Source organism: Salvelinus sp. IW2-2015, linkage group LG4q.1:29 (assembly GCF_002910315.2).
Source record: "Salvelinus sp. IW2-2015 linkage group LG4q.1:29, ASM291031v2, whole genome shotgun sequence".
Lineage (NCBI taxonomy): Eukaryota > Metazoa > Chordata > Actinopteri > Salmoniformes > Salmonidae > Salvelinus > Salvelinus sp. IW2-2015.
Window position 1 is genome coordinate 77,696,414 of NC_036842.1, and position 25,737 is coordinate 77,722,150.

The window sequence follows — 25,737 nt, forward strand, 5'->3', positions numbered from 1 at the left end:
GATTTCTCTGTCCCCCTCTCCCCCTCCTGCGTCTTGATCTATGTCCATCTGCAAAGAGAATCTCAATTTGGTGGGTGAGAACTGGGGATGGTTCCACTCAATAGAAAAAAGACGGCCCAGCACATATCAAGACATACACAGCTGGCACCACTTTCCTTCTTTGTGAGTGGGGGGCAGTTGCATACCGCACCACCGATCGATAAAAAGGAGCAAAAGCTCCTGTTCAAAGAATCTACACGTTGACCCTCCTGAAGTCACCCACTCAAGTCATGATACTCCCTGTTTTGTAAGGTGCTGTGACAAGTCATTTCATTCACATGGGTTCATTACTTAAAAACACGGTGAAAAACTCATAAGACAAGGGATAAAGAAGGTATTTGTGGTGTGTGGGATAAATGTATGATTCACAGAAGTATGATAATTCACCTCACAAACCACATTGCAGCTACTTTATTGTGTGTGATTTTGTAGTAAAATGGTTCAGCACAAAACAGTTATAATCTGACATGCACAATGGGAGCCACACAGGGAGAAACCTTTTTCCTGCCTGTTGGTGGTACACTGCTTCATGCAGAATGGATGTCTGAATACACTATGAGAATACCACACAGGGGAAAGCCATATCGTTGTTATTGTTGTGGACAAGGATCAGGCACTGGCAGTGCTATGAAAGGCAATTAGGATTTCACACAGGGAGAAGCCATTTTTGCTGCCTGGATTGGGCGAAATCATTCACTCGTAAGGGACATCTAAAAACACATGAGGGGACCCACACAGAAGAAACCACATAGCTGTCCTGATCTGTCGAAAAGAGTTCAGCATTGCCAGTAATCTGATCAGTGCACATGAGGAGGATTCACACAGAGAGAAAAAGTCAAAGGATTCCAGCACGGCACCTCCCCCTCGGAAGCTGCACTGAGGAACTCCACCAGCGGGAGAGGACCATACTGATGTCCCTACTCACCGCGGAAGATTAATTTCCAAGTCGGGTACATTGAACACCGCACTCGACCCACCCTCTACTGGCCACATATATCGTGATTTACTCTACACCCATCCCACTTATCGCACTTAAATCAACCCGCACAGCTGATCTCAATCGGCAATACCATCGTTGGCCACCGACTTTTACCGTCCTTAAACGCAGATTGTCAGCTATCTTTTAGTCCTATTGCAACCCAACAGTTTCTTCAAGATATTTTGCCCAATGCGGTCATTATCATGCGGTAACAATATTATCAATTTAAAAGTGCAGGATTAAGGGACATTTATCTACTTTGACAATATTTCCGTACACACTGATTTCCTCGTTTACCACAGGCAAACGTCTACAATGCAATGTAGCTTACCCTACACATGTTTCAGTGTAATGTGAAAAAAAATTCATGATGTAGGAGTATTTATTTGTTCCAATTGATGTAATCAATTAATGGTTTTACTTGTCTAGATAGAATATGACTATTGCTGACTTAGGCGGGGGAAATAATATATTGCCTTAAAGGGGACTTTTTTGGCAACCAAAATCTATTTTGGTGTAAATAGCATGTTATAGAAATTATTGCAACCATTGAATGTTATGTACAGTACCAGTCAAAAGTTTTGGGGACACAGCTATCTCATTTCAAGGTTTTTGTCTTTATTTTTACTTCTGTCGCAACATTGGCATAGAATAATATTGAAGACAGTCAAAAAACTCATGAAATAACACATAACAATTCATGTATGTTAACCAAAAAAGTGTTTAACAATAAAATAATTTTAGATTCTTCAAAGTAGCCACGCCTTTGCGTTGATGACAGCTTTGCCATACTCTTTGCATTCTCTCAACAAACTTCATGGGAGATTATTTTCCAACGTCTGGAAGGCGTTCCCCACATGTGGCTGCTTTCCTTCGCGCTCTCGGTTCCAAACTCATCCCAAAACATCTCAAGTTGATGTTGAGATGTGTCTGACTTGACGTGAATTCATTTTATTTGGGTGCCATTCTGGAGGCTGGTAACTTTAAACTGATTTCTGCACTCTGGGTCTTTCCTTTTCCTTGTGGCAGGTTCCTGCGTGAGAGGCCAGTCTTTCGATCCATAGTGCTTCATGGTTTTCTGCGATTGCACTGAAAACCTTTCCAAAGTTTCTTGACATTTTTCCGATTGACTTGACTTCATGACTTAAAATTATATAGACTGTCGATTGCTCGTTGCTATATTGAGCTGTTCTTGCCATAATATGGATTGGTCTTTTACCAATTTAGGCTTTCTCTGAACCCCCTACCTTGTCAAACACAATTGATCTGCTCAACTGTTTCCACAAATTTAAACTTTTAACAAGGCACACCTTGTTAATTGAAATTGCATTCCAGGTGACTACCTCATGAGCGCTGGTCTTAGGGAATGGCCAAGAGTGCTGCCAAAGCCTGGTCATCAAGGCAAAGATGTGGCTACTTTGAAGAATTTCTGCAAGATACTAAGAATATTTGATTGTTTAACACATCTTTTTTGGTTACTACATGATTCCATGGTGTGTTAGTTTCATTGAGTCTGTGATGTCTTCACTGTTATTACTTACAATGTAGAAAATAGTACAAATTACAACAAACCCTGGAATGAGCAGGTGTCGTCAAACTGTTTGACTGGTACTTGATATGATGGGGATACAACCATCTAGTACTTACAGATTCTGCTGCGAAGAAAGCAGAATCATTTGATCTCACTTGGTTTTGGTACTGCATCATATGTATTATAGCTTGTTTTGGTCGTCAGGTTAGGTAATGGCTGAGAATTGCAAGTTAACCGCAAAAACCAGTGCTGGCTTGACTGAAAGCCATGAGTACAACTTGATTCAATAACTATAGTAGTACTTTTTAGTAAAAATATTAGATCTTTAATATACAATCTGTAGAAAGCTATAGAATAGAAAGGTTACGGAACTTTGTGAAACCTTACAGCCACAGTTGAAAAAAGATGGCAATGTGTGGTTAGAAATTAGAACTGATTGGTTGTTCAGGGATTATAGGAGGCGGTTGCAGGGTGAAACTGAAGGGTGGGCTAAAAACAAACCAAAAAAAAATAACTATTGTAAAAATATACGTGTTCATAAAATGTATTAGTAGTGTATAAGCTGTAGAGTAGAAGTTTGTAGATCCAATTATTTTACTCAATTAGTGGCGAGGGTGGTAGGATTCAGGGTAAAATAAATAAGGCAACAAAAAAGAAAAAATATATATAAATATATATAGGATTGAAATGATGCAGACAATTACATTGATAGAATCCACAATCTATTCTGCAATATTAAAGCTGATCTACCCACAAAAAAAAGTCAGATTTAATCAACGAATACAGAAATAGTACGTGTTAAAATCAGGTTTACGGGTACGAAGAACTGTACAGTAGTGCTGTTGGGGCAAAATCAGCTACATATCCGTAATCGAGCCAAGCAGGGAGAGCCGCCGGTTGTCAACCTTTCCCAGACCACTTCAGAAATTTAAACGTAGACCCTACGTAATGACGCAGGTGGATCTCCAAACTGAACTTGTATCCGTGGTGTCTTTTCTTTCATTGATTATATAACTGGCAAAGAGTTTTAAAGTTGAGGGTAAAATATTTTTGTAGTTTTGGCAATGAGGACATAACGAGCATTGTCAGCTAGTTTAGCCGGGAAAACAAGCTCGGGACAGGATCTAGCTCATTCAGGAGACCGATTGAAGTTGTATGCTCTATCAGGAGCTGCGCTGTGGAAAGTTTGCATTAAACAATTCAGAGACTGGAAATGAATACGCCAGATTACAGATATTTAAGGAGAGCGAATCGATATACAATCCTGAAATCAGCTGTAGTTGGGTCAATAGTATAACAACGCTTAAAACTATGTTTGAGTGAATCAGAAATGAAATGATGGAATCTGCCGGACAAGGTACATGATGACCTCACCACGAACTATTAAGACACTTGTATGTTGGTTTTCCCTTTTTGGCTGTTACCTGTATGTCCTCCCTTTTGTACATAAAATTGTTTTATTGTCGATGTCGCAATATGTTTTCCACATTAATCATTGTTTTGATGTTGGCTTAAGGAATTACATTGGTAACTGTTAGTTTTTTACATTCGTTCTGTATATAATATTGACTGAGAACATCTTTTATATAGAACAAAATACTACAGGCTTGATTATTCTCAACAAAGAAACTCGATTGATTTCTAATAATCGATTTTCAGCATCTCCATTTTTCATAAAGCTACCTTTGATGAAACTCTATTTATTATCCGACTTCCGCACCATCATTGATCTTTGTACTACTAAACTCGCAACAATTTAGCTTAGGTTGGAGAATCAAAAACATCGTTTTCCGACCAGCCAGCTTTCCTTGATAGGAGCATACAAACTTTCAATCGGTCTTTCCTGACATTGAAGTCTAAAAAGGTTTGATAACTTTAACATCCATGTCGGCGCAGATTACATGTAATTGTGTTTTGTTATCACCACAAGGAACTCTATGAACTTAGTTTACAGTAAATTATATATTTGAAATGTTTCAAATTAGATCATTGTGCCATAGTTGTACCGGGGTTTGTTAAAATGTTTAAGCCAATGTGTCTCTTCCCTGGTTTGGATACATCTTGAACAATGGTCGGTCAAGGAGGAGGAGAGGGGGAAGGAGGAGCAGAGGAGAGAGGATGAAGAGTGAGTCAGGATGCACACATGCCTCTGCTGTCAAACAGGGATTAGAACATAAGTGTGTGTGTGTGCGTGCATGTTTATACTGTGTGCATACTGCACATTATATATTCATGTGCGGTCACACTTTATTTGGATAGCCTCGATATTCCATCTGTAGATGCTCTACAAATTATCTGTTGAACAACTGCTTGCTAAGGTTACGGTTAGGTTTAGAATAAGGGTCAGGGTAAGGATTAAGGTTAGGTTTAGAATAAGGGTTAGGGTTAGGGTTAGTAGATAGTTAGTTGAAATGTTAATGATTGTCTTGTCTGTAGAGCAAATAAAGTTTTATCAAACGTACAGAGAGAAACACATGAATGCCCTCTGAAGCTGTGCATTTTTAACCTTGTCCACAGAGAAAAAGAGGGGAAGAGAGAGAGATAAGTACAGAGAGAGTGAGAGACACAGAGAGAGAGAAGAGAATGAGAGAGAGGTAGAGAGGGCAGTTGAGCTCAGTAATGACCATTAATGAAACTTCTCTGCACTACGGATACCGAATACGGGTTCACTTTCCTAAACAACCGCTAGAATTGCAGGGCGCCAAATGCAAAAATATTACTACAAATATTTATAATCATGCAATCACAAGTGAAATATACCAAAACACACCTTAGCTTGTTGTTAATCGACCTATCGTGTCAGATTTTGAAAATATACTTTACAGCGAAAGAAATCCAAGCTTTTGTGAGTGTAGCTTTCAATGCTACAACAAGCTAGCCTTATATTAGCTTGATTAGCTTGGTCACGAAAGTCAGAAAAGCAATGAAATTAATCGCGTACCTTTGATAATCTTCGGATGTTTCCACTCACGAGACTCCCAGTTACACAACAAATGTTATTTTTGTTCGATAAATATTACTTTTATCACCAAAAACCGCCATTTGGGTTGCGCATTATGCTGAGAACATCAAAGCCGTGTTCCGTTAGACAAATTCCAAAAAGTATCAGTAATGGTCGTAGAAACATGTCAAATGTTTCTTATAATCAATCCTCAGGTTGTTTTTAACAAACATAATCAATAATATTTCAACCGGACCATAARCTATTCATTCAGAGACGAAAGGAAAATGGTGAGCTCCTCTTGCGCGCGCAGGAAATATTCGGGGACACTTGACTAGTTTTGAAAAAACTCGTTCATTTTTCAAAATAAAAGCCTGAAACTATGTCTAAAGCCTTGTCACAGCCTGAGGAAGCCATTGGAAAAGGAATCTGGTTGATACCCCTTTAAATGAAGGATAGGCGGGCCAGGAAACACRGATTTAAAAAAYAATATATCACTTCCGGGTTACTTTTTCTCAGGTTTTTGCATGCAGAAAAAGTATTGTTTTACTCACAGACAATATTTTGACAGTTTTGGAAACTTTGGAGTGTTTTCTATCCTAATATGTAAATTATATGCATATTCTACGATCTGGGCCAGAGAAAATGTCCGTTTACGTTGGGCACATTATAAAAAATAWAAAAACTATTCTGACCCCTAGCGCTAAGAGGATAATGAAAGCAGTGTTGCATGCAGGGACGAATCCTCCTCTTCTATTCACTCTCTGGGCCTCAGGGACACAGCCCAAAATCTACTCCGCTTTCCCACCTCTCTCTCCCTCCTTTTCACCCTATACTCCCTGTCACTCTCCCGTTTCCCTTAAATCTCTTTGGGAAAATCTCAATTGCATACTCCTTGCATCCTCTCTCCTCGCCTCCTTCTCAAAACCCATTGGAGGAGAAGGTCAGAGGGGAGGAACCTCTGGCCTTCTCCTCCAATGTGTTTTGAGAAGGAGGTGAGGAGAGAGAACGAGAGGAGTATGCAATTTTAATTCTCTCATTGTTTCCCTCTATCTTGTCATCCAGGTTCTCCAGCCCCTCCTAAATCCCTCCCATGCCAGTCCCTTCCTTTATCCCTTTAATCTTATTCTTGCTCTTCACTATCTCCTCCTTACATTTTCAGTTGTCTCTCTTCTATCTCCTTCCCCCTCCTTGTTTGTTGTCCCCATCAACTCTATCAGTCCCTCCTCATTCTCTCTCCTTCCTCCTTTCTTCAACTTCCCTCCCTCTCTCCTTCGCTCTCTCCCTGGCCACTTTTCCTAATCTCCCATCTCCATAAACTCCCGATTCTCTCTCTCTGCCGCTCCCATTCCACAATTTTTCATCCCATATTCTATCTAATTTCCTCCTCCTCTCGCATTTCAATCTCTCTCCGACACACAATCACTCCTATCTCTCCTGGGCACTCAGTCTCACTCTACTCAAGGCTCTTTCCCTGCTGCATTTCCCTGACGAATACACACACACACACACACACACACGTATAATAATCCAACAGGTCCTTTGGCACTCATTCTTACAGCAACAAATCCAGGTGACACAGGTACAAAATTATCTATATCCACAGTAAAACGAGTCCTATATCGACATAACCTGAAAGGACGCTCAGCAAGGAAGAAGCCACTGCTCCAAAACCGCCATAAAAAACCCAGACTACGGTTTTCATCTGCACATGGGGACAAAGATCGTACTTTTTGGAGAAATGCCCTCTGGTCTGATGAAACAAGAATAGAACTGTTTGGCCATAATGACCATCGTTATGTTTGGAGGAAAAAGGGGGAGGCTTGCAAGCCGAAGAAGAACACAAAGAACCGTGAAGCACGGGGTGGCAGCATCATGTTGTGGGGGTGTTTTGCTGCAGGAGGGACTGGTGCACTTCACAAAATGGGCTTCATGAGGATGTAAAATTATGTGGATATATTGAAGCCACATCTCAAGACATCAGTCAGGAAGTTAAAGCTTGGTCGCAATGGGTCTTCCAAATGGACAATAACTCCCAAGCATACTTCCAAAGTTGTGGCAAAATGGCTTAAGGGACAACAAAGTCAAGGTATTGGAGTGGCCATCACAAAGACCTGACCTCAATCCTATAGAAAATGTGTGGGCATAACTGAAAAAGCATGTGTGAGCAAGGAGGCCTACAAACCTGACTCAGTTACACCAGCTCTGCAGGAGGAATGGGCCAAAATTCACCCAACTTATTGTGGGAAGCTTGTGGAAGGCTACCCGAAACGTTTGACCCAAGTTAAACACTTTAAAGGCAATGCTACCAAATACTAATTGAGTACATCTAAACTTGTGACCCACTGGGAATAAAGAGGTGATCCTAACTGACCTAAGACAGGCACTTTTTACTAGGATTAAATGTCAGGAATTGTGGAAAACAGAGTTTAAATGAATTTGGCTAAGGTGTATGTAGACTTCCGACTTCAACTGTATATCGTATGATCTTAGTATCAATTTGTTGGAAGGATACCATGAGTAGTAGCCCATTAACAGTAATCCAACTCTGCCAGTCCTAATGCCAATGGATCAATACAAACATATTCACATCAGAGAGAGAAAGAGAGACAAACACATATATTAACTCATATGCATTAAGGTTGACGGATTCACTAGCTCCTCTCTATGCTGTCCATTCGACTGTTGTGGCACTGATGGATAAAGGSTGCGTCTCAAATGGCACCCTGTTCCCTATATAGTGCACTACTCTTGACCAATGGCAGTAAATAGGGTGCCATTTGGGACGGGCCCAAAGAGTACAGTAGCATTAGCATGGGACACACATATACATCATGTCTCATAAGTAGATAATTGACAGATGAAGCGTGTAATGGTAACGGTAATGTTGTTCTCAGAACTGAATGGAGCCAGAGACCTTTAATGGATCCCCTGCAGACAGCTAATGTCTAGTGCTACAGATTGGTTCCATTAGAACTATTCCTAATAGATCCATATGACCACACAACCAATCAGAGGAGGTTACTCTGCTGTAGGCCAATAGAGATGAAGCTTAGAGGTCAAAGGTGAGGGTAAGTGTTTTGACAAGACACATGATAAAACTCGTGTCAGAAGTGATGCTCTTTACTCATAAAAGCTCTTAGTTTTCACCATCAATAAAGTGGCCCTATAGTCATAGAAACAGCTTTGGCACAAACTCTGGCATTAGCTCCCAATGATGAACAGTTCGTTGAGCTGCCCTATATGACCTTGCCTAGCTATCTGCTTCGCTCTGCTGCTTATGGATGAGAGCATTAGGCATGTCAGCCAGGTAAAGTAATGATATGATAATTAAATGGGCTTCTGGGCACATCACCACCTCAGAGTAGGTCTATTTCTCATACATTCATCATCAACCCTGCTGCCCAGAAGGATGAAGTCATTTGCTGCATTGACTTCCAAGATGGCGTAGCAGTGTAGGCGTGTTTTGTTTGTCCTCTCGTGTACTTTTGTATTTTTCGTATATATATATTTTTTAAATCTATCTTTTTTCTATTTTTAATTCGATTATACCTTCCGGTAACCTGCCTCACCCAATGTGATACGGAATCGCTATTATTTTTAACTTTGGAACACATTCAAGAACCTCCAGTAGCTAACCAGCTAATCAGCTACAAGCTATTTYGTCATTTTTYGCCACTGCTAGCGGCTTTTACCTTCTGCACAGACACCAGCCCTGTTCTTAGCCTGGATATTACTCGCCAATCTACCAGCATCGGACTGTCTCTCCACAACAACGCCGGATTCCTGCCGTAATCCCTGAGCCACTACTTCTGATCCTCACAGCTAGCTTGCAGCTAGCTAGCTCACAGCTAGCAGCTAGCTTGCACCCTCCGTGGCACCCAGTACCGAAGCTATCCCTGAGGCCCACCCCCGGCCTACTCAGCTGTTTACCCGAACCCCACTCATACACGACTAGAGCCCAATACTCCACCGGATCCTTGCTGTTAACTCTGGACCTTGGCACCGGATCACCACTGCTACCGATTGGCTATAGTGGCTAACGCCACTGCCACGAAGCTAGCACCAGTTAGCAAASAAAATTCTACAATACCTCTTTCGCCATCTGGCTTGGATTCTCTGTCGACACGGCGCCCCGCCGCACCACCACGTCTGGTCTGCCGACGAATACTCCATCCGCTGTGCCCTCAACCGGCCTCCGTCTGAGCAGACCACCCCCGGGCTACTAACTTTAAACGCCGCGTGCTAGCGTAGTGACGGCCTCCCTGTTCCATCTACTGCTCCCCCCTGGACACTATGATCACTTGGCTACATAGCTGATGCCTGCTGGACCGTCCATTAATCACGGTACTCCATTCTGTTTATTTGTGTTTTATCTGTCGGCCCCAGCCGCGAACTCAGGCTCTGTGTGTAGTTAATCCGACCCTCTCTGCCTAGTCATCGCCATTTTACCTGCTGTTGTTGTGTTAGCTGACTAGCTGCTGTTGTCTCACCTGTTGTTTTAGCTAGCTTTCCCAATCAAGACCTGCGATTACTTTATGCCTTACTATATGTCTCTCTCAAATATCAATATGCCTTGTATACTGTTGTTCGGGTTAGTTATCATTGTTTCAGTTTACAATGGAGCCCGTAGTTCCACTCCTAATACCTCTGATACCTCCTTTGTCCCACCTCCCACACTTGCGGTGACCTCACCCATTATAACCAGCATGTCCAGAGATACAACCTCTCTTATCATCACCCAGTGCCTGGGCTTACCTCCGCTGTACCGCACCACCATACCCTGTCTGCACATTATGCCCTGAATATTCTGATACAGTCAAAACTGTTCGCTGCTCTGGCACCCCAATGGTGGAACAAACTCCCTCACGACGCAGGTCAGCGAAGTCAATCACCATTCCGGAGACACCTGAAACCCCACTCTTTAAGGATACCTAGGATAGGATAAAGTAATCCTTCTCACCCCCCTTAAAAGAGTTAGATGCACTATTGTAAAGTGGTTGTTCCACTGGATATCATAAGGTGAATGCACCAATTTGTAAGTCGCTCTGGATAAGAGCGTCTGCTAAATGACTTAAATGTAAAAATGTAATGTAATGTAATATTATTCTACCACGCCCATAAATCTGCTCCTTTTTATTCCAGAAATTGGCATCCTGTAGCTCTAACTCCAAAAAGTTCTGGGACACTGTAAAGTCATGGAGAAACAAGAGCACCTCCTCCCAGCTGCCCACTGACATGAGGATAGGTAACACGGTCACCACCGATAAATCCGTGATAATCGAGATCAACAAGCATTTCTCAACGGCTGGCCATGCCTTCCTCCTGGCTACTCCAACCTTGGCAACAGCTCCGCCCCCCCGCTGCTACTCGCCCAAGCCTCCCCAGCTTCTCCTTTACCAAATCCAGATAGCAGATGTTCTGAAAGAGCTGCAAAACCTGGACCCATACAAATCAGCTGGGCTTGACAATCTGGACCCTCTATTTCTGAAACTGTCCGCCGCCATTGTCGCACCCCCTATTACAGCCTGTTCAACCTCTCTTCGTATCATCTGAGATCCCAAGGATTGGAAAGCTGCCGCGGTCATCCCCTCTTCAAGGAGGAGACGCCCTGGACCCAAACTGTTACAGACCTATATCCATCCTGCCTGCTATCTAATAGGTCTTCGAATGCCAAGTCAACAAACAGATCACTGACCATCTGAATCCACGTACCTTCTCCGCTGTGCAATCGTTTCCGAGCCGTCACGGGTGCACCTCAGCCACGCTCAAGGTACTAAAGCATATCATAACGCCATCGATAAGAATACTGTGCGCCGTCTTCATCGACTGCACGCCAACAGGTCACTTTCGACTCTGTCATCACATATTCTTATCGGCAGACTCAGTAGCCTCGTTTTTCTAATGACTGCCTTGCCTGGTTACACACTACTTCGCAGATGAGTTCAGTGGTGTCAAATCGGAGGGCATGTTGTCCGGTCCTCTGCAGTCTCTATGAGGGTACCAAGGGTTCAATTCTCGGCCGACTCTTTTCTCTGTATATATCAATGATGTTGCTCTTGCTGCGGGATTCCCTGATCCACCTCTACGCAGACGACACCATTCTGTATACTTCTGGCCTTCCTTGGACACTGTGCTATCTAACTCCAAACGAGCTTCAATGCCATACAACACTCCTTCCGTGGCCTCAACTGTTCTTAAATGCTAGTAAACCAAATGCATGTTTTTCAACCGTTCGCTGCCTGCACCCGCACGCCCGACTAGCATCACCACCCTGGATGGTTCGACCTAGAATATGTGGACATCTATAAGTACCTAGGTGTCTGGCGAGACTGCAAACTCTCCTTCCAGACTCATATCAAACATTCTCAATCCAAAATCAAATCTAGAGTCGGCTTTCTATTTCGCAACAAAGCCTCCTTCACTCACGCCGCCAAACTTACCCTAGTAAAACTGACTATCCTACCGATCCTCGACTTCGGCGATGTCATCTACAAAATAGCTTCCAATACTCTACTCAGCAAACTGGATGCAGTTTATCACAGTGCCATCCGTTTTGTTACTAAAGCACCTTATACCACCACCACTGCGACTGTATGCTCTAGTCGGCTGGCCTCGCTACATGTGTCGTCAGACCCACTGGCTCCAGGTCATCTACAAGGCTATGCTAGGTAAAGCGCCGCTTATCTCAGTTCACTGGTCACGATGCAACACCCACACCGTAGCACACGCTCCAGCAGGTGTATCTCACTGATCATCCCTAAAGCCAAAACCTAATTTGGCGCCTTTCTTCCAGTTCTCTGCTGCCTGCGATGGAACGAATTGCAAAAATCTCTGAAGTTGGAGACTTTTATCTCCTCAACAACTTTAAACATCTGCTATCTGAGCAGCTACCGATCGCTGCAGCTGTACATAGTCCATCGGTATATGCCACCCAATTTACCTACCCTCATCCCATACTGTTTTTATTTATTTACTTTTCTGCTCTTTTGCACACCAGTATCTCTACTTGCACATGATCATCTGATGATTTATCACCCAGTGTTAACTGCATAAATTGTAATTATTCGCTCCTATGGTATTTATTGCCTACCTCCTCATGCCCTCTTTGCGCACTATTGTATATAGATTCTCTTTTTCTTTTTTTTCTACTATGTTATTGACTTGTTTATTGTTTACTCCATGTGTAACTCTGTGTTGTTGTCTGTTCACACTGCTATGCTTTATCTTGGCCAGGTCGCAGTTGCAAATGAGAACTTGTTCTCAACTAGCCTACCTGGTTAAATAAAGGTGAAATAAAAATAAAATAAAAAACCTCTTCACTCATATCTATGAATTCCTCTTAGTTCTCAATTTGATTAAACAACAGAAAATGGGTTTGCACACCTCCTAGGCTAAAGAGGTCTGGACTATTAACTAGCTTAATTTATATGCATGCAGCAGTGTTTTGACATTATAACAGGTCAGGCAAGTGTAGGCCTAATTATTCAAACGCCTCTTTTGAGTTACTTGATAACACATTCTCTTCAGCAATTACGTCCTGGCCAAGAGGTTGAGATGGTTATGCAAAAACTTGCTGAAAGGAGAGGAGGTACAGTGGAGTGGTTTCTATTCAGGAAAGAGTGAGAGAGCGGGAAAGAGAGGTTGGAGTGAAAAAAATAGACCCTCTACTGTTCAACAAAAGACCTGACCCTATGAGTGTCATCAATGTTTGCAACAGAAGCACAATGCAGCTGAATGTTAATGCTATAGTAGCCTCCACTCTACTCTGGCAGGAGAGCTAGTGTATTGTGAGCAGAGTGGAGCTAGATGACTGAATGTTAATGCAAGTGTAGAGTGCTTGACGTTGGCACAGAGAGGGACGCCGTTCCTGAGCCCTATTCAAACACACATATACTGGGTAGAAGAGTAGGCTCTACACACGTACGTGCACATGCACACATCACACACACACTAGAGAAGAGGGGCATTGGGTATTAGGAACAGTAGACCCTTTGTCCCGACTGGAATTCCTCTTCACATCCGTTGGTGCTGGTTGTCAGTTGACCACCATCGTCATGGTGACTAAATGGGGTTAGATGTAGCAGAAAAAAGTTAGTTAATTTCGGGGATCTCAGACAGAGTGGAATGGCTGGCCCTGGTTCAAGGACAYAGGGATTCACACAGACACAAGTCCAGGGGGGAGTGCTCTTTCTGGGCATGGCCAAGACTGTTAGGCCCTAACACAAGGATCTCCATGAACACTGACATTCAGCCATGGTCGAGGTTAGAGTGCTACTTGCAATGGAGAGGAACATGGAAGGGGGGCAAGAGGAGAACAACAGAGGGAAGAGAAACTTGGGTCCACACACACACATACACACAAATTAAACGTTTCTCCTAGTTGAACTCCCTGGGCAGTAGCGTGTCCAACATCTTATTTTTGGCTCTGTCTAGTGACTGTTGACTCTGATAAACTAGCACCATTATATTCCACTCCCCCACCTCGCACTGCAGCCATCAAATTGCCTTCCACTCCCACGCCATTCTCCCTCTGCCTTCGCTCTCTGTGTTAATGACAGGACAAGACAGACCCACACCTCACACACAAAGACAGACGCATGCACACACACCTCCAAAACACCCTTGGATTAACATGTCATTTTAAACTACTGTGCCTATTTTCTGGCTCAAACTTCTGCAGAAATCAATGTGGAATATGGAGGCTGAAAAGCCATTAAAAGCAGAGTGATACCACCAACGGTGAATACAACCCAGGAATCTGTAATCACTGACATTCTCCATTCAGTCTATATATCAGTGTGATTGCAGGCCCTAATGGGTGCTTTACTGTGGACTCTAATGGTGAGGTGGAAATGAGTATTATGTATGTATCTGTTTATGAGCTGGTGTAAGCGGTTTGCCTGGAATCCAGGTTTCTGATGCATAACGTCTATGCAAAGCAGCAGATGCAGCCGTGAATCTCCTTTCACACTGAGGAAGGATCTATTAAATATAGAGCTGTAGATTATACTCTGTAGACTGAGTGCTTCTCCGGAGTTCAAAAGAGGCTCTCTGGAGTTTTACTGAGAGAAAAGAGAGAAAATTGTGTGTCACAATCATTTGAACCCAAGGATTCAGAAGCCAGCTTCAACGGGTTCATATAGACCAATCTGTAATGGCAGATTAATTGTTCTGTACCAAGCAGTTCCTATTCAGTTTAATGATGATCTACACGCTACAAGCCTACATTCCTTCATTGCCAATAACTTAGAAGAGTGGCGATCACCATTCAAACACATAGGTGAAGCGATGAGAACAGATATTGTAGATTAGCTAACACACACACACACACACACACACACACCACACACACACACACACACACACCACACACCCACACACACACACACACAACACACACCACACACGCACGCACGCAGGCACGCACGCACACACGCACAGGCCTTAGGTTCTCCCACACTTCCAACCACCCAGAGATGATCTTTAATCAGTGATTTCCAGCAGGTCTGTTCATGTGCTGACAGGCTAGTCATGTAGCAGGCTAATGCATTATGTCAGCCTACCTGCCTGCTTCCTCAGTTTCTCTGCTTAGATGTAATTGGCTATCTGACAGTCCTCTATGGACCTGTAGGCCACTGATTACACTGATGGGGTTGGTGGCAGGAACCGTAATGTGACCAAATACATGTTGTGACAGAACAAATCAGTTGGACGGGCATTTGTTTTCCAGAGGCGGGCCTGTTTTTTCACGGGACCTCCTATGTGTACACGCGCTTGCACTTATTTTTTAAATGGGAGTACTAGTAAAGACCACAGGCAGCTCATGAGTTTTAAGTTAGGGGAAGCTTACAATTTATCCTACCATTTCTACCGATCTGCATGCCAGTTATGAATATATATTTATGCACATTTTTGTGGAACAGTTACATTTCAATAATAACATTTTCATTTCTCAAAATCATTGTCACGTGGTTAATCATAACAATCTGAAGTAAAATGATACAAATCTAAAAGTTAAAATTCAACTATGGCGAGAGCACTAGCATCTGCTATATAGACACATTGATACACTGTGATCCATTGGCAGCTAAAGAAATGATTGTCTAGAACTCAGTGATAGCCTATGGACTAATGCAGCAGGAGGCCTATAACCTCCATCACCAACTAAGTAAAATACATAGGCCTAAAGCCAACAAAGAAAAGTAGAACTTAAACTGATGAAAATTCTGGTTCTTTTAATCACATTAATCTCTCTTCTCCGCCTGTCTGCCTCCCTTTCTAGCTGTCTTGACTTGAGCTATTGCTAGTGAAGTTCAACATTGTACCATATTATCACAGGGTCCGGCCCGAAGCCGTCGCTAACAAACTCTCAACAGTGTATCAACTAGCCTATTCCGGGACCTCAAAGCTTCCTGCGCCAGTGCGCTCGGGACAAAAAGCTGTTTTTTACGAAATCATCAGATCATGATATTTTGCTCATTCACACAGAGGCTTGGTGATTATTGAGGTCAGGAGTGTTGGAAAGATTTTTCAAATACTGAGGAATGATCTTACAATGGATGTTAGAAACAGATTTTGTTGACTTGTGTGAGGCAAAGAAAAAAATGGTGGTGTACGTGGTGAGTTAAGACAATTAGAAAGAAGACATTGCCAAATGGGCACATTTGGAGGCATTCTGGAGACAGACCATATCTTCACCACACCCCCCTCCCCTTCGTCTGGATGCAACATTTTATATTATACTCAAAACACATTATCTTCACACATATTTTAGATGCTTTCACTGACAGCCGCTACAATCAGCTAGACCTATTGCCATGCCTAATAACCAAATTGTGGGCTTCCCAAACACACTTATGATTTGAAACAATCCACAGCTATTTTTATTAAAGAAGCTTATGATCATCTGTGGCTAAGTCATGCTCCCTGTTGAAGTATATTGAATGATTTTATTTAGACAGGAGTAATTACATAATTTTGATTAAAATAAATTTACTTTAGTGCAATGTCTTCTTTCCAATTCGTAAGAGCATCAGATACATGTTCTACACATACTGAGACAGAGGGGCGCTGTTTCCCTTGCTCGGATGGTTTAACTGAGATTGATGCATCTTTCTGTCGGCGCGTGTCGCGGTCAAATAAATGATCTATATTTCAATATTTTATTTGGCAAGGAGGTGCGGTAGGACGGGCTAAGGCCCTCCCATAATATCGACCCTGGTTACTGATCCAGCAAAGTCCCACTAAGCGCAAACCAGATGGGATGGCATATCGCTGCTGATTGCTGTAGCAGCCATGCTGGTTAAGTGTTCCTTTCAATTCTAAAAAAAAAAATATATATATTTTTTTTATTTCACCTTTATTTAACCAGGTAGGCTAGTTGAGAACAAGTTCTCATTTGCAACTGCGACCTGGCCAAGATAAAGCAGTGTGAACAGACAACAACACAGAGTTACACATGGAGTAAACAAATCACAGACATTGTCACCAGCAAAGCACCCCCACACCATCACAACTCCTTCTCCATTCTTCATGGTGGGAACCACACTCACAGAGATCATTCGTTCACCTACTTTGTGTCTCACCAAGACATGGCGTTTGGAACCAAAAATCTCAAATTTGGACTCATCAGACCAAAGGTCAGATTTCCACRGGTCTCATGTTCATTGCTCGTGTTTCTTGGCCCAAGCAAGTCTCTTCTTCTTATTGGTGTCCTTTAGTAGTGGTTTCTTTGCAGCAATTAGACCATGAAGGCCTGATTCACGCAGTCTCCTCTGAACAGTTGATGTTGTGATGTGTCTGTTACTTGAACTCTGTGAAGCATTTATTTGGGCTGCAATTTCTGAGGCTGGTAACTCTAATGAACTTATCCTCTGCAGCAGAGGTAACTCTGGGTCTTCCTTTCCTGTGGCGGTTATCATGAGAGCCAGTTTCATCATAGTGCCTGATGATTTTTGCGACTGCACCTTAAWGTCTTAGAGTAATGATGGACTGTCATTTCTCTTTGCTTTTTTGAGCTGTTCTTGCCATAATATGGACTTGGTCTTTTACCAAATAGGGCTATCTTCTGTATACCACACCTACATTGTCACAACACAACTGATTGGTTCAAACGCATTAAGAAGGAAAGAAATTCCACAAATTAACTTTAAAGAGAGGCACACTTGTTAATGAAGCTGGTTGAGAGAATGCCAATAGTGTGCAAAGCTGTCATCAAGGCAAAGGGTGGCTACTTTGAAGAGTCTCAAATATAAAATATATTTAGATTTGTTTAACACTTTTTTGGGTACTACATGATTCCATATGTGTTATTTCATAGTTTTGATGTCTTCACTATTATTCTACAATGTAGAAAATAGTAAAAATAAAGAAAAACCCTTGCATGAGTAGGTGTGTCCAAACTTTTGACTGGTACTGTATATGTGAGGGGGAGTGGTAAACAAAGGAAGTCACTGTAGTTCGTTCCTCTTCAAGGAATGCTGCAGGATACCCTTGAGGAGGACACTTGGTTTTGTTGTGAAGGGATATGAATGTAAATGTTTCTGTCCATCCTCAACTCTACCCTGCACTTGAGAGATGGCTACCCTATGTAGAGTACATAGTCATTGAACACTGGTCACTTTACTAATGATTACATACTGTTTTACCCACTTGATATGTATATACTGTATTCTAGTCATGACTTATCCTCTATAACTACTGGTATACATAACTTTTCTATTCCTACTGTCTATACACACCATTACCACATGTATGTGTAGATATGTATAGATTGTATTTGGATTAGTGTTACAGTGCTATTTGGGTTGTTAATTGGTTTCGTTCCAAACATCTCTTGACATCTCTTGAAAATTATTATTTGTGTACTTGTTTGACATTTTACTGCATTGTTAGGTGCTAGTAACATAAACATTTAGCTAAACTGTGTACACGACCAATAAACTTTCATTTGACAAACATTGCATCTGTATTCAAATGCTCATTGGATGCTGAAATAGGAGTACGGTTTGGGACTAGGGACATAAAACAGAGCTTTGGTAGAAAGTGGATGTGAACAATAATGAAGATGTTTTCAGAGCCTTTGTGCACTATACTCTACATGAAGTAACTAGCATAATCCCCACTGCATTTCTGAATATTGTTCGGAATGTAAATATTTTATGACAATCTCTATTTGAAAATGTTTATGTTGAATGTCCACAGTTTACTATGAAGGGAGGTGTTGAGTATTCAAACACACAGAGTGCCAAAACAAAACAAAAAAATCTCTCTCACACACACACACACACACACACACACACACACACACACACACACACACACACACACACACACACACACCACACACACACACACACACACACACCACACACACACACACACACACACAAAGACAATTCAATGGCTATACTTTCAAAAAATGTCCCTTCGTAGCAGATTTGAAATAACTTTCATTCTGTGAATTAATATTACTGTCTCCAACTTTCCATCTAACAGAGAACACTTCATCTACAGCTCTCTGCATGTCTCATACTATTTCACATTCACAAACTTCTCATTCTGATATTAGACTGCTGAAGGTCAGGGAGTTATACTGGGCGTATTATTGCTTTAGTGTGTGTGTGTTTGGTGCTTGGGCATGCAGAGTGTGTCTCTGGTCTCCAGTGTGTTTGTGTGTGTGTCTGGGACGTCTGTGCCCCCGGGCTCTTCTCCTGCTGTGATGAGGCAAAGGGGGGGTCAAACACACAACCCGCCCCCAACCCCCTCTGACACCGTACACCCAAACACAGATTTGTGAGGAAAAGGAAACGCTGCTTTGCCGAATGGGCTTTAATGTTATTTCTGCTTCCTGAATTACAGAGCCCTCCCCCTCCCTCGCTCTGCCTCGGGGCTCGACTCTAGACTACTGCTATCTCTCTCTCACTCTTACTATTCCCTCTCACTCACTTCTATCTATTCAATCATCTTCTGGCTCCCATTTCGCCCTGCCTCTCTCTCTCTCTCTCTCTCCCTCTCTATCCCTCTCCTTCTATTGATCTCAAATCCCACCTTAGCCTCTCATGCCTTTTATTCCAATTGTTTCTATTGCACGTTTTTCCACCAACTTTACTACACTGCCAACTTTTTTCCAGCTTTTCTTTATATCTGAAAGGTATTGCCGGTATCAAAGCCAAAACTTTTATTTCCAGCAAACAACGTAGTAATCATTTTGGTAAAGTTCTGCCTCTATTTAACAAATTACAAGTCGTATGATATGTTTACCCGAATTGTAATTCGTACAATATGTTATGAATTTGCAATACGTATGAATTACACATTTTTTCTGGCTAACGTTAGTTAGGTGGCTAAGGTTAGCTAGGCTAGGGGTTAGGTTTAGGGGTTAGGAGTTAGGTTAAAGGGTTAAGGTTAGGGGAAGGGTTAGCTAAAAAGTGAAGTAGTTGCAAAGTTGCTAAAATACTAAAGTTGTCTGTGATGAGATTGGAACACGGAACCTTTGGGTGGCTAGACGTTTACATTTTATGCCCACCCATCCACGCGCATTTTGTTTTTACCTTAGGTAACCTTCTGTCTTATGTAACCATACCAAACGTAACATATCATACTAAATTGAGTGTCCTGGATTCTCGGTTTGATCAGTCATGGAAATAAAATGGCTGAAAACATAGATGGAGAACAAACTATAGGATGAAAAATACCTGCATTTTTGCTCAGGTACAGCTGAGTAGCGCTAGCGAAACTGTAAATCATAGTCCATAGATGCTGATAAGTGATTGTCCTGTATTCCATTGTGACATAGSTCCGCGGCTCTGATACCACCATCTGCGGGGGACGCATAGCACCTCCCCACAATTCCCAACCAACGCGTCTCTGGTATGTATCCTCAGTTCATTTGAATGTGTTGACAGTTGGAGAAATTGTTTGAGCTGTGTTAAAATTCTAAAAGGTATGAAAGCTAACAGTCCAATATTCCACTGTTGTGCATACGTGTACACACATTTTGGTAAACATGTACGGGTATGATAAACCCTTAACGCCACTTGGCAAAAAATAAAATAAATGCTCCCACTTTTTATTATTTTTATTTTATTTTATTTTATTTCAATCAAAGTATCAATATAATATCGTCCAAAATAATATTTAGATATGTAACTGTATCCATTTTTCCCTCACCACTATTTTATATTGCTACATTGCATTGTTCGCCACTTTGTCACTTCCCCCTCCAAAAACCCATTACCCAATGAATAAATAGATAAAAAAACATAYAGGCCATCCTCTGCGGCTGTCTAACAAATGGCCCAAATCAGACTGCAGGAATAAAACAATGGAAGGTTAAACAATGAGAGCAAGCTAGATGTAATTATCAGACACGTCAGAGGCAGGTAACCCAAACAACATTCTAACTACATGAGATGGGGAGTGTAGAGAGGAAGAGGGGAGTGTGGGATGACTTCAGGTGGCTTAAAACGGATATTGTGTGTCTTATCTGTCATCTGCAGCACCTCTGCTCTTATTCTAGAGAGAGGCAAAGTCAGGGGGGGGGGGGGGGGCAGCATAGATTGTGTGTTTGTGTCTCTGTGTGTGTGTGTGTGCCTGTGGGTGGTGTTGTCTTTATGCAGTTTAATTTCCCCCTCCTCTTCCTCAGCTCAGAGGGATAATAAACCCTGAGCTTCTCCTCTCTGCGTGCTGCAATTTGTCTTGATGGCAGACCTCTACACGGTTCCTACCTGATGGATCCTGACTCCGGCCTATATCAGGATGGCCACGGAGGTCTGGGAGATGTGTATTGAGGCACATGTGCATGTTAACTTTCTCTGCAGGAACAACAAGCTAGCTTCTTGCTTCTGACTTAAAGTTTACAAAGTTGGCTTGGATTGCAATTGGTAGCAAAGTATTGAATCCTAGTGAGCAATGTTGGATGCTAGTATGGTGCCTTGTGACTGTGAAACCATTAGCATGTAGCCATGTTAGTGTATCGCTAGCGCGTAGCTAGCATGTAGCTGGTGTGTAGCTAGTGGGTAGTTACTATGTAGTGTGTAGCTCCTTACCTGCGGTAGTGACACAGTGTTCCTCGTCACTGTTGTCCTGACAGTTGTCCTGTCCGTTACACAGGAAACTGCGGTCCACACAGCGCCCGTTACGACACTTGAAGCGGGCCTCCAGGCACACCAGAGGGTTACCTGCTGTGAGAGGATCACAACACAGCTCAGAGGTTAGAGGTCAGGGGTTAGGTATGAGATAAACAAACTGTAGGCATTCTTTTGTTTCATTTTTATAACCACCAGCTCCTTAAATTGAAGAGCGGGAGAAACCTAAAAAAACTAGAGAAACCTCAAACCTTGACCACGGTCCAATTGATCAATTTATCAAAGAAATAGAGGGAATTAATGAAAAAATGAAATGCATCACACTGCTTCACACCGCAGAGATACAGTAAAACCATTTGATCTCGGTGTTTGATTAGATACACAAATCCAACTAGCATGAGAGACCTCAGAACACTTCTGAATCCTCTTTGCACTCTTGTGCTGCTTGGCCTTTGTTCCAAGCCTGAGCAGAATGAGGCTGAATTATCTTGTAAGAATATCCAGACAATTAGGCAGTAGAGACATAGTGGTCGGTTCTCAGAGCGCGGCATTCGTAGCACAGAGCACGCGGAAGGAGTGCAGTTCCATTTAAATGGCTAGATTAGATGTGCATCAGCGTGGGGGCCTGCAGGCTAGGCACAGTGTCTCTGACGATGGAGAGTGATTGGCTCGTTAGAAGCTGCTCTGCCGAGATGGAGAGAAACAGGAACAGAGGGAGCCATGTGAGCCCACTCACAAATCCACCACTTCTACATACTACAGCTAAAGCTGGCTCCCAAATTATCCTTACAAGAGGACAAGTTGCACTGATCATACAGTAGGTCCACAAGACCAACCTGTGTTTAAATACAGTATGTGGTTAAATAGAGAGTGGCTTCCATGACATACTGTACATTAAGGTCATGATGGGGTATTATGCCAGGGTTATTATGGGATGGGAGGTGGTTGCTGTGGGATACTCACTGCATTTCTTCTCGTCGCTCCCGTCAGGACAGTCGCTGAAGCCATTGCAACGGAACCGCCCGATGATACAGTGGATCCCGTTGGCACAGGCGAAGAACGTCAGAGCACACTTGGACTTTATCTTGGCTGTGGGGAGGAGAGGAGAGGAGGGGGAGAAGGGTCTGTTATTAGGATGATGGCAGAAATMACTATGGATGGATGATGCTGCAGTTGTAAATGTCTCATAATAGAGTTGAGCTGTGGGGAAAAGAGAAAAATATGAGAAAGAAGAAAGAATGAGAAGAAGGGAAAGAAGTAGAGGGAGAGAAAGGGAAGGAAGGAGAGAGAGAGATGAAGAACAGGACAGTGAGAGAGGGGGAGACAAAGAGTGAGAGTGGGAGGGATAGAGGGATGTGGGTCCTACCAGACAATCACTGTATATTACAGGCTGCTGCTCGCATTTCATTCATGGCCTTAAAGGATCCTTCTTATTGACATTCTGGCAATGGTGAGTTCTAATACAGAATGTTACAAATGTAGTTCTGTTATACTAAAAGGTCAGTGAATTTAGCAGTTCTACTTGTCCTGCAGTACTTCTTTGCACTTTTTCTATAGACCTACCCCCCACCTTAAGAGCTACATGTTGGAAACTGAATGGAAAGCAGTTAGGAAGGAGAGCAGACAGAAAGCAGACAGAGACAAAGAGAGAACAAAGTGGAGGGAAGCGTTAGTATAGATCCACCATTGATCAATCTAACGGAGGGTAGACGGAGGGAGGGCCAGATCTCAGTGGCTAGCCAGGAGATTGACGAGCCTCCACCCCTATCACCCAGCCCTGTTTAACCCCAGCAGCACCTAACTTTAGCAGCCTGCTTTAGACATATTGATCCCCTCTCTGGAGGAGGAAACACTGTGGAGAAAGTAGCTACACCAGGCAGAGGACAGACAGGGAGATGCGTGGGGAGAAGTCAGACCAGAAAGAACTAGGTTACTTTGCTTTTCAGTCCAGAGCAGATAATTACTTTACAGGGCCTGGATAGGCGTTTTGAGAAGTGCATTGGATTTGCATAGACCCATGGAGTCCGTCCCATAGTGTGACCCAAGCCTGCTATGGCAAGATGATTCCATCTGGGACACTCTGCCGTGCAAATCAAAGAACCTCAGAGCATTATCTAGATTAGAAATCCACTATCTGGGGGGACAGAGAGAGAGAAGAGAGAGAGCTAAAACCACTTATCCTTCAGAACTTCTACTTCTTAATCTGTACTTTATAATTTATTCAATATTCAAAGTTCCCTCTGGAAAATGTATGCAACACAAAAGCTTAGTAAATCAGACGCTATAGGAAGAGATCTAACCTTCTGTAGGTGGCATGGTCAACTCAGCAGTCAGTTGAGCAACCACCAGTAACCAGTTAGCCACCAGTATGTGGGCATAGACACTGCATACATAACCGGCGGCTCTAGTAAAACCCAGCATTACAAAGCAAGGCCTCAACCCTCTGAATCACTGACACAGGAAAGGGGTGTAGTGAGTGGGTACGCCGTATATCTCTTAGCCAGCCAACAGCCAAACATCTCCCTGTGTTTTCGCCACTTTGAATAACAAAGAGAATTATTATTGGCCTGTCCATGGCTTGGCACTGCGCCATTTAAAATGCCAGGGGCACACATTTCTCCCCCTACAATCCATTGTGGTAGGCTGATTTATGAGCTCTTTCAAGCTGCAGCGATTATGTGTGGAAGAAGGAGGGGTACGCAGAGTACCCGCATACTCTCTCCTCTCCTCGCTGAAATACAATCCCTCAACACTGGAGCGTCTGGTCTGCCTGTGTGTGTGTATGCGTGTGCACGTTTGTGTGTGTGTGTGTGTGTGTGTGTGTGTGTGTGTGTGTGTGTGTGTGTGTACAGCCTTTGTTTACAGCCACAGCGGAGGCCCTGAGTGCTTAAAGCCCATTCTGCATGGATGGTATATCACATTCATTAAACTCTGCGGAGAAAAAAGACATGGCTCTGAGTTGTTGTTTTTCTTCATATTTTCTCACTCTCTCTCACTTTGCTGTAGAAAACAATCAAAACAGATTGCCGTCTGTTTCTCACATATCATGTCTTTCTTGCATTTCTTTTGGCCTCCTAAGAAAGTGAGAATTCGAGCAGAGAATGGTTTGTGGCTACATGATTCTGAAGTCTCAATCCACTTCTTTTGTCTGCTCGTTTCCTTCATCATCTACTCATACGAAGGACAGGCGATGAGGATGCACCCCTGGAAAGGGGCCCCTTTCCTTTTTCCCTTTATCCCGGACCCGGGGTGCATCCTCGTCAGTAGTCCAACTAAATGTATTCAACTGAATGTGTCTTCCACATTTAGCCCAACCCCTCTAAATCAGAGAGGTGCAGGGGGCTGCCTTAATCAACATCCACGTCTTTGGCTTCCAGAGAACAGTGGGTTAACTGCCTTGCTCAGGGGCAGAACGACAGATTTGTACCTTGTCAGCTCGGGGATTCAATCCAGCAACCTTCCGGTTACTGGCCCAATGCACTAACCTCTAGGCTACTTGCCGCTCCATGCCCTGTCATGGCTACCTTTCCTCCTTCTCCCCCAGCAACCCAGTAGCACCAGTATGGATAGCCACTGTCTGATCCAAGCTTATATTGTCGGAATTAGTTCAAAAATTCGCATTAATGGTAATTTCAAGGCGGTCGCACAGAAACTGGATTGGTGGGGGTGTGTGGGTGGAGGGGTGTGGAAGGGGGAAGTTACTGTGCTTATAGCTTCATTCACATCTCTTTGGGGTCACCTCGTCCTTCAGAGGCAGAGCAGAGCGCAGCTCTCAGGACATAAAAAAACTATCAAAGTTAATTAGAGAAGCTACATAGTTTTGGGTAAAAAAGAGGGGGAGCGGAGAGGGGAGAGACTTTACAAAATAAAAAATCAGACCCTGTTATTAAATGTCCCTTGTTTATTCCTCTGTGAAGGTGTTCTCTTTGTTTTTGTTGCCTGGAATCCCTTGCTCTCCACCCCTCTAAATTTAAGTACTTTCTTGTTTCTTTTCCAGAGCATTGTCCTTCAACCTCTCCCACTCCCTCCCCCCACTCCTATCACGCGCTCCCTCTTAGTTGAACTTCTCTAATTCTGGGCCAAGTTTTTCCCRTTCCCCTCTGAGCCTAAATAGAAGTTGTTTACAAAAAACAGCCCCAGCATTTTTTGTGTGGCT

The 25,737-nt window shown here is 42.9% G+C and overlaps 1 protein-coding gene across 1 annotated transcript in view; it reads right to left on the minus strand.

Moving 5' to 3' along the window:
• Positions 1-25,737, minus strand: part of LOC111962581 (low-density lipoprotein receptor class A domain-containing protein 3) — a 168,419-nt gene that overhangs the window by 35,605 nt on the left and 107,077 nt on the right. Inside the window, exons 3-4 of the mRNA XM_023985744.2 lie at positions 22,545-22,670; positions 21,543-21,677 (exon numbers count right to left, since the gene is read on the minus strand). Of these exons, the coding sequence (XP_023841512.1) occupies positions 21,543-21,677; positions 22,545-22,670 (261 nt within the window). The remainder of the gene's footprint in view (positions 1-21,542; positions 21,678-22,544; positions 22,671-25,737) is intronic.